The sequence below is a fragment of the Microcaecilia unicolor genome, chromosome 3, assembly GCF_901765095.1.
Source record: "Microcaecilia unicolor chromosome 3, aMicUni1.1, whole genome shotgun sequence".
In the NCBI taxonomy this organism is placed as follows: Eukaryota; Metazoa; Chordata; class Amphibia; order Gymnophiona; family Siphonopidae; genus Microcaecilia; species Microcaecilia unicolor.
Window position 1 is genome coordinate 197981272 of NC_044033.1, and position 12303 is coordinate 197993574.

The 12303-nt window shown below is 46.1% G+C and overlaps 1 protein-coding gene across 1 annotated transcript in view; it reads left to right on the forward strand.

Moving 5' to 3' along the window:
* Positions 1 to 12303, forward strand: part of LOC115464322 (potassium channel subfamily T member 2-like) — a 197227-nt gene that overhangs the window by 115511 nt on the left and 69413 nt on the right. The window contains exons 14-18 of the mRNA XM_030194710.1: positions 2149 to 2257; positions 2982 to 3090; positions 9356 to 9505; positions 9640 to 9875; positions 10497 to 10722. Of these exons, the coding sequence (XP_030050570.1) occupies positions 2149 to 2257; positions 2982 to 3090; positions 9356 to 9505; positions 9640 to 9875; positions 10497 to 10722 (830 nt within the window). The remainder of the gene's footprint in view (positions 1 to 2148; positions 2258 to 2981; positions 3091 to 9355; positions 9506 to 9639; positions 9876 to 10496; positions 10723 to 12303) is intronic.

Consider the following 12303-nt stretch of genomic DNA (forward strand, 5'->3'; position numbering starts at 1 on the left):
GATCTCTTACTGGTTGGTGGGGGATCAAATACTTATTTCCCTCTGCAGAATGCAAATAAATTCATATACTTTCCACAATGTGATTTTCCGGATTTAATTTGTGATGTGCTATCTCTCACTGTTACCAATAACCTACCCTTCAATTATGGGCTGCTCATGTCTTTGTCAGTGGGCAAACTTACAAAATCAGCAAGGGATCAAATACTTATTTCCCCCACTGTATAGTTTATAGCCTCTGTGATGGACTCCTTCACCCCTTGAACATCAGATTAACTATTATATTTCGGAGTCATACATTGCTCCCAAACGACCTTTGCTAAAGGTCTCAGTGTCAAATGACAGTATTCCCTGCTTTTCTTAGTTAAACAGTGAGGTAATCCAGATCCATAAAGTGGCCACAAGATACGAAAACATTATATACTAGTAAAAAAGGCCCGTTTCTGACAGAAATGAAACGGGCGCTAGCAAGGTTTTCCTCGGAGGGTGTGAGAGATAGAGTGTGTGTGTCAGAGAGAGAATGAGAGACAGACAGAGTATGTGTGTGTTTGTGTGAGAGAGAGAGTGTGTGAGAGACAGAGTGTCTGTGTGTGTGAGACTGTGTGTGTGTGGCAGTGAGATAGAGTGTGATAGACAGAGAGTGTGTATGTGAGAGACAGTGAGTGAGTGTGTGTGCCCCCATCTCGCAGGGCCCCCCTCCCCACCCCCACCTCTCTGGTCTCAGGACCCCCTCCCCACCTCCCTCTCCCCTGCCTCCCCTCCAGCCACCCATGTTCAGTGACCCTGCTCTCCCCCTGCCTTCCCTGCAGCCACCCATGTCCAGCGACCCTCCCCTCCCCCCCGCGCATCAAACCCCCTGGCCACCCGCAGCTGCCACTGGTAACGCTGTCCGGCCGCTGCTGCTTCTCCTGTTGAGCAGCAGCGGCCGCTACAAAAAGAAAAAAAGCAATAAATGTTTTTAAACATCAAGCACGGCACCGCAGACAGCCATCAGGCATTGGCTGTCGGCTCTGCAGCCGCTCCTCCTCTCATCTCTCATGTCGCTGCGCTCCTCCAGGGTTTTACTCCAGGGGCAGTGACGTGGAGGCAAGAGGAGGAGCGGCTGCAGAGCCGACAGCCAATGCCTGATGGCTGTCTGTGGTGCCATGCTTGATGTTTAAAAACATTTATGGCTTTTTTTTCTTTTTGTAGCGGCCACTGCTGCTCAACAGGAGAAGCAGCAGCGGCCGGACAGTGCTACCAGTGACAGCTGCGGGTGGCAAGGGGGTTGATGTGCCCGGGGGGGGGGGGGGGGCTGTTGATGTGCCGGGGGGCTTGATGCACCGAGGGGGGGTTGTCTGATGGCTGTCTGCGGTGTCGCACTTGTTGTTTTTTAATGTGCCGCTCCCTGCCACTTGCTGACAGCTCATTCCCTGGCAGGGGGAGGAGTAGGGAAACACGCTGAGCAAGTTGCTCCGCGTGTTTCCCTACTGCTCCCCCTGCCTGGGAATCAGATGTGAGTGACGTCAGCCTGGCTACGGAGCCTAGCTCAGTAACTCCAGGAGCCACGGACACAGGCAGTCACACATTAGAACGCTGGTGGTGAGAATTATTATATAGGATTGGCATCATAAATTGCTACCAAGTAACTTAAAATCTTTTCCTTTCCTGAAGTCTCTGTATCCTCTGCTATTCATAGTTAAACAGTGAGGTAATACATATCCAGAAAGTGGTCATACTATATGAATCTAAGGTAGAATTTTTTTCCACAGTCTCATAGAGTCCAGATTTTAGACAAGAAATGTATCCCTTCTCCAGCGGTTAGGAAGTGTGTGGCATTGCTCCAGATGTGAGGAAACATGCACCTTCTCCAGCTGTTAGGAACTGCTTATCACTGGCCCAGATGTGAGGAATTATATGCCTTCTCAGGCTGTTAGGAAGTGTGTGTCACTGGTCCAGATGTGAGAAATTATACGCCTTCTCCAGCTGTTAGGAAGTGAGTGTCACTGGTCCAGATGTGAGGAATTATATGCCTTCACTAGCTATTAGGAAGTGCATGTCACTGGTCCAGATGTGAGGAATTATATGCCTTCTCCAGCTGTTTGGAAGTGAGTGTTTCCAGTCCAGCCTTTGGACAGGAAATGATCTTTACTAATTTTGTTCACTCCGCAGGATCACCAAACCATTCTGAGAGCCTGGGCGGTGAAGGACTTCGCTCCTAACTGTCCCCTGTATGTTCAGATTCTGAAACCAGAGAACAAGTTTCACATCAAATTTGCAGGTAAGTCTGGTCCTTCCATCCTCCTGCAATAACCACCCTCGCTATTCACAGTGGCTCTGAGCGGGGCAAGAGCCCCCGGCAAGATCAATTAAATTCCAGACCCAGCAGGGGAAGTCTGGACTAGACTGGACACACCAGTTAACCTCCAGGGGCAGTCTGGACCAGTGGCATAGCCACGAGAGGGGCCTCGGGGGCTTGGCCCCCCAAACCGGGCTCAGGCCCCCTCGAACCTGTAGCGCTTATTAAAATGGCTGGTGGGGCTGCCAAGCCGCTCCCTTGTTCTCTTGCTACTGCAGGAAACAGGAAGGTGGCAGTGTGCCTCCAGCCACCGATGCTGGGACTCCTCATGCATGCTCAGTTCATGCAAAAACTGAACACACTCAGGGTGTCCTGAAATCGGTGGCAGGAAGTAAGGCACACTGCCAACTTTCTGTTTCCTGCAGTAGCAAGAGAACAAGGAAGCAGCTTGGCAGCAAATTTCTTTGGCTGGTGGGGTCCTGGCATCCCCGCCAGTATAGGTATTTTTAACATGCTGTGGGGAGGGGGAGGGAAAGAGAATGCATTGCCCCCTCAGTCCACCCCTGGGCCCCCCCAAAATTGGAGGGCTGGCTATGCCTCTGGACTAGGCGGAACACACCACTTAATCTCTACGCCCAGGAAGGACTATCTTTTTCCACTGCCCATGTCTGATGCTCACAGCTGTGTAACCTTCCTTCCCTTTCAGATCATGTGGTCTGTGAAGAAGAATTTAAGTACGCCATGTTAGCGCTGAACTGCGTCTGTCCTGCCACTTCGACTCTGATTACGTTACTGATCCACACCTCACGGGGGCAGTAAGTAGCCCGTGGCTGAGCCCAGCCCTTTTGAGTGCCGATCTCCAGTGTGGCACCTTCTGAAAATGTTTATTTTTAGTGACAGTCTACCAGTGTGTTACCAATACCCTAACCCTGTTATGGACACAGGTCTTTACCATCACCATTTTGTGCACTGTGGAACCTGCTGTGCTAAAATATCCCACTTTCTGCTTCATGTACAGGGACCTGAGCCCAAGACACTGTGGACACAGACCTGTTGCTCAGTTTTCTTTTTCTAGAAGCACACTCGGACTAGTAGCAGGGTTCCCCACAACACACCCACTTGGTTAAACCTTCTCCCTATCCCCTCCTGTTTCGTATTGTCAGTGGTGGGGCGAGAGGAGGGGGAAATCAGAAACTGTGACTCCCTCCAGGACCCAGTCACCCTGGGTTACCCGTACTCTGCCCGCCAGGCTATGGCCGGGACCCCGTCTTCTCTCGCCAGGGCCATGAGCACTGAATCCTCAGGAACCCCAGCCAGTTCAGGAAGCAGGTAATTGGAGGGGGCAGTTCTATAACAGGGTCCACAATTTAAACGCCCACTTTACATGGACTGTGAGCCTATAAGCACAACTTCCATGTGCCTGTGTCTGTGACTGAGGTAAACGTTAGTGCCTAAATCCAGCCATGTGCACACATAACTTGCAGCATAAATATTAGACCCACCCATGCCCTGCCCATGTGAACACCCCTTGCATTTATGCACTCAGATTTTTAGCGCATGCTAAATGTTAGAGACACCCACAGGAATGCATTGGCGTCTCTAACATTTAGCGTACGCCTGTTTTTAGCACGTGCTAAAAACATGAGTGTGCCTTAGTAAAAGACCCCCCCCCCCCCCAAGTAAACGGTGCTGAGAAAAATCCACACTCAGGGCTATTCTATAAACAGCGTTCCGGGCACCTAGCGGGCGGTTTTGTGCCCAACTTTGGTTGCGAGGACTTACATGAACGGAAGCCTGATGTATTCTCTAATACATCGCCTATGGAACGCCCCTGACCCACCCACTTTCGGGTTATGCACAATGAGATGCCTATGGTTACAGAATAATGCAAGGGCAGAGGAACTTGGAAATCCTAATTGTAACATAGTAGATGATGGCAGAAAAAGACCTGCACAGTCCATCCAGTCTGCTCAACAAGATAAATTCATATGTGCTACTTTTTATTTGTACCTCTTCTCTTCAGGGCACAGACCGTATAAGTCTGGCCAGCACTATCCCCACCTCCCAACTACCAGTCCCGCCTCCCACCACCAGCTCTGGCACAGACTGTATAAGTCTGCCCAGCACTATCTTCGCCTCCCAACCACCAGCCCCGCCTCCCACCACCGGCTCTGGCACAGACCGTATAAGTCTGCCCAGCACTATCCCTGCCTCCCACCACCGGCTCTGCCACCTAAACTCGGCTAAGCTGCAAAGGATACATTCCTTCTGAACAGGATTCCTTTATGTTTATCCCATGCATGTTTGAATTCTGTTATCGTTTTCATCTCCACCACCTCCTGCGGGAGGGCATCCCAGGTATCCACCACTCTCTCCGTGAAAAAGTACTTCCTGACATTTTTCCTGAGTCTGCCCCCCCTCTTGGGTGTCAGCGCCCAATGCTTTGTTGTGCATCTCTGGATGAATCAAGGAGTAAGCGAGTCGCACGCTTAAATGATGGAATAGTGCTCGCACTTTTGCACGTAAGCACTAATATTCCACACATTAAAGCATGCAAAGGGGGGATCCTGGCAGGATAGCTTCCGGAATCAAGATGGCGTCAGTAACGGATGTGTGTTCCTAAGTTCCCGAGACCCATCGTTAGACTAGCGAGGGAATTCTCTTTTTCTCCGTTTTTAAAATGGGGAAGAGAAAGGGGAAAACGGTGGTTTCTACCTCCACGATTCCACCGATGACGCCAACCTCTCGACAGCCGACTTTGGAGGTCTTTGGAATTGGGACCCATGGCGAGCGGATCTCTGCTTCGACGGGTTCGACCTTTTTGGATACGGACCGCAGCATTGAAGGAGTGACGTTGAGTCCCCCTTCTCACACTGTTCCTCCACAACCCGGAAGTGAAAGATTGCCTGAGGGACCACGGCAGTTGGAAATGCTATTCGCAACACCGTTGGGAGGAGGACCTTCGGGCACCTCAACCCCGGGGAAAGAAACAGCAATGCAGGAGCAGTTGCGGGTCGAGGCTCCTGCTCCCCGGAGCGTCACTACCGGGAATAACGGCGGATTACAGAGACCAACAGTGGTGACTATGAATTCATTATGGGATGCAATTCAAGGGGTTAATAGCACACTACTCCAAATGAATATTTCCATTAATGGAGAAATTAAGGAATTAAAACAGACTAGTGAAAATCTGTCTAATAATTTACAAGAACAGAAAGAAAAAGTCTTGAAGATGGAAGTTGAAGTTGAAAAACTTCAAAATCTAACGTTTTCCTTAACTAAAGAAAAAGAAATTCAGGAAAAGAAATTGGAAAATTTGGAAAATAACGCTCGAAGAAATAACTTAAGGTTAATTAATTTTCCAAAATCACCCTTAGTACCAGCCATAGATATGCTTAAAAGATATTTTACTCAAATACTGGGAATCTCAATGGAGGGTTATCCCTCCATAACGAGAACCCAGTATATTACGGGTGTTTCTAAATTTCCAAAAGAGCAAATTACACCAGATTTAAACCTGACAGAATTTCTAGAGAACTCTCTGGAAGCTATTACAGAGAGAACGACACTTATTGTGACTTTCGCATTAGAAATGGACAGAAATAATGTTTTGAGACTCTATTTTCGCCATTTGACTGATATCTTCCTGGGTCAAAGGATACAAATATTTCCAGATTTGGCAAGGAGTACGCAGAAGAGGAGGAAAGATTTTTTGATTTATAAAAATAGAGTTCTCAAGTTGGGTGCTACTTTTTTGCTTAAATTTCCCTGCAAATGTTATATTACCTTTGAATCTGTTAACTACATATTCTTTACCCCTTCGAAGCTATTAGAATTTATTGATTCCAAGCAGAGTGCTAATCTACCTGGAGTTTTGCCTCCCTAGTTAGAAATGCTGTTTAGTTGGCTGCAGATATCTGTTATGTCCCTTCCGTTTAAATAATGTTGTTTATTGCTAATATATATTTTTTTTTTTTCCTAGTATCTTGATTCAATTTATTGTGGACAAATTTGAAATACTATTTACTATAAGTAATGATGTAATGTTTATTTCCTTATTTTATTTTTGCTGATATTGCCGAATTTTATCGTTTGATGTAAATGAAAAAATTTATAAATAAAGAGTTAAAAAAAAAAAGCATGCAAAGGGCATTAAATTTAAGCAATCCTGTTACAGAATGATTCCGGTCATCAGTAGGGCCTTCGTGTTGTCTTTGTAACACCACCACGGTGACAGAGGGACCGTTCCATAATTCAGTTAGTCAAAAATCTCAAGGGTTACAGTTGCAGATACAGTTTTTATATTCTGCTTTCACCAACCTTAGTCCTTGGCGGCTCACAAGGAAAGAAGCCAGGTTAAGAAATCTAGGAAGTCACAAAAAAAAAAAAAAAACCAGAGCATAAATGACTTTGCTTATAATACAATTCTCTCATCAAAATATATTTGCGAAATAAGCTTTTTTTTTAAATGTCAAAGCTTGTTAAGAATCTAACTTCTTTGGGTCCCAGTGTCTGGCTGTTTATTCCCACGTTTGAGTTTAGATTTTTTTTTAAATCTTAATTGAGTATATACAACGTCCTGAAATGAACAAAACTGGCACCAAAAGTAAGCCAAGACGACAAAGCAGAAAGGATGCCAACAACGAAAGAAATATAACAAGCTCAGTTTTATACTATCAACCCCATCCCCCCTCCTTTACCCCACCTGCCTTCTTATCTCATTTAAATCATAATGATTAAAAAGAGCAAATGAACCCCCCCAGAAATTGTCAGCCTGTGAGTTATTTATTTATTTATTTACTAGTAAAAAAAGCCCTTTTCTGACACAAATGAAACAGGCACTAGCAAGGTTTTCCTTGGAGTGTGTATGTTTGAGAGAGTATATGTGAGAGTGACTGTGTGTGAGAGAGAGAGTGAATTTGCGCGTGTGTGTGTGTGAGAGAGAGAGAGTGAGTCTGGGTGCGAGTGTGTCTGAGAGAGAGAGAGTGTGTGTGTGAGAATGAGAGTGTGTGCAAGTGCATATGTGAGACAGTGTGTGTGAGAGAGAGTGTGTTTCACACAGATACAGTGTGTGCGAGAGAAAGTGTGTGTGTGAGACACAGACTCTCTGTGAGACTGAGTGTATGAGACCAAGAGAGTGTGTGAGTGACTGTGTGACACATAGAGTGTGAATGTGATACAGTGTGAGACAGAGTGTGTGAGAGACAGTGTGTGAGAGTGAGAGAGAGAAAGACATTGACTGTGAGAGAGAGAGAGAGTGTGTGAGAGAGAGACAGTGTGTGTGACAGAGATACCTCCCCCCCCCCTCTGGTGTCAGCGCCCCCTCCCTCCCTCTCTCTGGTGTCTGAGCGTTATGGTGCAGGACGCTGAGCTCTGGCTGTGCTTCAAGGAACTGACCAATCCTATTTAATAGAATGCACCTCCAACATTCTGAAGCCAAGAAACCTCGTGTGGTTGGTCATTTCTGCTTGTGACAAACCTGGAAGTACGTGATGTCAATTCAGGAGATGGATACAGAGAGCAGGAATGCCTCAGCCATGCAGTCAGCTTCAGAATGTTGGCGGTGCGTTTTATTATATAGGATTTGTAGCATTTGTATCCCACATTTTCCCACCAATTTGCAGGCTCAATGTGGCTTACATTTGTCGTAATGGCGATTGCCATTTCTGGGTAACAGAATAACAAATGGCATTGCATTAAGGTGCATACATACATGGTAAAGAAGAATACATTATGGTATTGCGTATAGGTTCCTGAGTGATAGATTGGATTGTAACATACGTTAAGTCATCGACTATAGAGAGATCAACTTCGACATAAGGATTAAAGTGGTAGTGCTTGTTCATTAATAGCAATGAGGTTAATCAGTCAAGTGATAAGAGTTCAGTTTTGTCTTATAGTAATTTGTCAATGTATACAAATCCCATCTCCCTTCCCAATCCCCCCCCCCCCCCCCCACCACTGCAATCTCAAATACAACCTCGGACAGTCTGGACTCTTGTTTCCCACCAAGGTCAATCACAAGTTCAAGATAACACATAATGGACCACTGAGAAACCATACCACGTGCCATTCAAACATTAGGAAGCTTATAGCAGTCACAACCATATAAAACTCACCCCCCCCAACCCCTTAAAACTATATATACTATATTCATAGAGGAACTAACCAATGAACGAGAAAGAAACAACAACAACTCTCCACTCCCATGGCCCGACCCACATGATATCTCTATAAATTATTTAAAATAAAGCTTTGAGCTCTAGGAGAGAAAGTGAACAAATATACAGTTTCCAGATCTCCAAAAAGCTCTTTTTATGCCTGAAAGACATCCCCATCCCTCTTTGCTCCCATAACAAATGTTGATGTATCAAACTCCGCCAACCCCAATAAGACGGGGGATCAGGTAGGGTCCACACCCTGAGAATTGATTTCTTGCCAAGGATAGCCACCTTGGGAAGAAATCCCCAACGTCCTCACCTCCGACAAGGCACATACCTCATATTTATCCAGTAGAAAATCAGCCGCCGAGAGCGGAAGCCGAATTCATCACTCTCTCCAAATAATGGACCAGCTGAGACCAGAAATGGGGAATCACTGAACAATCCCGAAATGCTCCCACATTTGAATTTAAAGAGAATTCATCAAACAAAGGGGTAGGGGTTGAAGGGAAGGCTTCAGGTTGACCTTGTTAGATTGTACGCTTCCTTATAATTCCTACATAAATCAAGAGAGCAACATGATCCCCACCCCCTCAATCCCCAGTCTCCCAGAAGGTTCTTAGCTCACCCAAGAGTTCATTCTACTACTACTTATCATTTCTATAGTTCTACTAGATGTATGCAGCACTATACACTTGACATGAAGAGACAGTCCCTGCTTGACAGAGCTTACAATCTAATTAGGACAGACAAACAGGACAAATAAGGGATAAAGGAATTACTAAGGTGGGAATGATAAAACATGGGTATTGAAAAAGTGGATATCTTCCTGCTCCACAACCCTGAGAGATATGTCTTATCAGCATAAGAAGGGTAGTTTTGTGTTGCATGCTTACACTTCCCTCCCTCTTGGCTGTAGGGATGGGACGTCCTCTCCTGAGCAGTGGCAGCGATCGTACAGCCGCTACTCTGCCAATGAGGTGTACCACATCAAGCTAGGGGACAGCAAGTTCTTTGGAGAATACGAGGGCAAGAGTTTCACCTTTGCCTCTTTCCACGCCCACAAAAAGTAAGATACTAAGCAACAAGCTCTAGAGAAAAGTGTGTGTGTAGAAACCACTGTATCCTCAGTGATTAATAATGCAAGCTAGAGTCACAACACCTCCCTAATCTCAGTGATGTTGCCCTCTTCTCATCCCTTAGGTATGGTGTGTGCTTGATTGGAGTCTGCCGGGAAGCCAAGAGCAACATTCTCCTGAACCCAGGTCCCTGCCACATTATGGCTGCCTCAGACACCTGCTTCTACATTAACATTTCCAAAGAGGAGAACTCGGCTTTCATCTTTAAGCAGCAGGAGCAGCACCAGTGCAGCAGACTCTCCAAGTCTGTGTACCATGGGCTCACGCGTCTGCCTGTCCATAGCATCATAGCCAGCATGGGTGAGAAAGCGCCAAGCACCAGGGCCTGATGGCTTTATCCTCAAGGGGAACTGGCTGGGCCATAGCTTCACTTTGCTCCCAGGTGTTTTAGGGTTTGTAGTCTTGATGGAAGCAGGGGTGGTCAGTTTATCTTTGGCCTGCTCAATGGCATCCGAGTCTTAATCTATTTGTTTAATGCTGTGGATACCTTTGAGCCTCATCCTTTTCAAGTTAATGGAGATGTTGGATCATTTTTCTTTTTTTAATTATTTGATTAGTCCTAGGTAAATATATTTATTTCACTGTCCCCCATATTATGGGGCAGAAAGGTTAGCATATGTCTGTTAGGTCTTGATGCCACTTTGTCCTTCACTTTAGTTGACTTTTGCAGACTGCAATGCTTTTTCTTAGACTGATGTGAGACTTTATCCAGAGATGATTCTGTACCTGAGCTGTTCAGACGCCAGAGAGGTCTCTTCACCTGTCATCTTCAGATGCCACCATGGTTCCTGGGACTGTTAATGTGCTGAGGGAGGGAGGAGACAGTGAATGTAAAACTTTGCTGGCTGCTGGTTCTTCACTGTTTGTCTCGGCTTTCTTTCATTTTTTTTTCACTTTCATCTTTTTTTCTGGCTGTGGCAGGGACGGTGGCCATGGACCTGCAGGACTCTGGCAGCAGCCCCGATAGCGTGGAGGGCACAACACTGAGCCTCCCTGCTGAGCCTACCAAAGAGCAGCATCACAGCATTGCTCCAGTGATGGAGGTGGTGGAATCCATCCCTGGCAACACCTTTGACCCCCTTAGCGACCAGTCAGAAGATGACACCAATTACCAATCGGAAGACGACGAAATCTGTCTCTCGTCTGAGTAAGAACACCAAGAAACCCTGGGAATTTTTTTTTTTTTTTTTTGGGGGGGGGGGGGGGGGGTTTGGCTATGGAAGAGTGCTGCTCCTACATTTAGAATCCTAAGTTAACTGCTTAAATATGTCTCCAATTTTCAGCCAAATTTTGGAGCCTAAGTTATCGGCTGAAAATTCACCTAAATTTAGCAGCTTAAAACATTATGCTGATAAAATTTACGCCTGCTGCTCCTTTGCCTAATGTATGAGCCAAAGTGTTGAAAATCAGCGCTAAGCTCCTCATTTTTCTCCTCCCTCTAAATCTGCCCCTGTTGTCACCCACTTTTCAGGCTCCTTAAATTTAGGACTTTAGTGAAATTTTAAGCATAAATTCAGGCACTTGCTCCTAGTAAATCAGAAAAGTTTACTCAAAATCTCACCAAATCATTCAGGACTCTAACGTCAATCAATAACAAAATCACTCAAAAATACAAATGCGGTGCGTTGCCTTGACTCTGGCCATTTCGCTTCAAGCTTTAGCAAAAGGAACGCTGTAAAAATATATGCAAGACATCAGATTATCCCCCGATACACTAACACTCCCTCCCCTTAAAGACAACACTCAAAACTAATATGAGAAATGTACCTTAATAACGGTAACGGAATTCAAACATGCGTGGGATAAACATAAAGAAATCCTGTGCAGAAGGAAGGGATCCTCAGGAGCTTAGCCTAGAATGGGTGGCAGAGCTGGTGGTTGGGAGGCGGGGCTAGTGCTGGGCAGACTTATACGGTCTGTGCCAGAGCTGGTGGTGGGAGGTGGGACTAGTGCTGGGCAGACTTATACGGTCAGTGCCGGGGCTGGTGGTTGGGCGGCAGGGATAGTGCTGGGCAGACTTATCGGGTCTGTGCCAGAGCTGGTGGTTGGGAGGCGGGGTTGGTGATTGGGAGGCGGGGATAGGGCTGGCCAGACTTATACGGTCTGTGCACTGAAGAGGACAGTACAAATAAAAAAGTAGCACATATGAATTTATCTTCTTGGGCAGACTGGATGGACCGTGCAGGTCTTTTTCTGCCGTCATCTACTATGTTACTATGTACACATCTTAAATCTTCACATTTATCAAGTGTTTTAGGCAACTGTTAATCCTGCACAGGAAACCAGTCCAGAATGCAGCACAACACACGGGGTACTGCAAAAGCTACACAGTCCTGGGTATTACCTACATTGAGAGGCTGATGCAAGTGCAGCGTACACTTCCACGGGAACCCCGCAGGAACTGCTTCCGTCTCCACAGGAACCCCATAGGAACTGCTTCCATGCCCACAGGAACCCCGCAGGAACTGCTTCCATCCCCAGTCAATCATTCCCATTCAATTTCTTTGTTCGATCCCCCCCCCCCCCCCCCCCACACACACACTGTGTTGTGTTCCACAAATAAATAAATCGCTGTTCCTTATAAATCAATCTATCTGGGTTCACTTTTCCCCAAATTTGAACTTGCAATGTCACTGGGAACTTCAACTCTGTAACAGAATGAATATATTCCTTCCAATTAGCTGTTAAAGGCGCATCTTTCTTATTAGTTTTAATACTACTAATATGT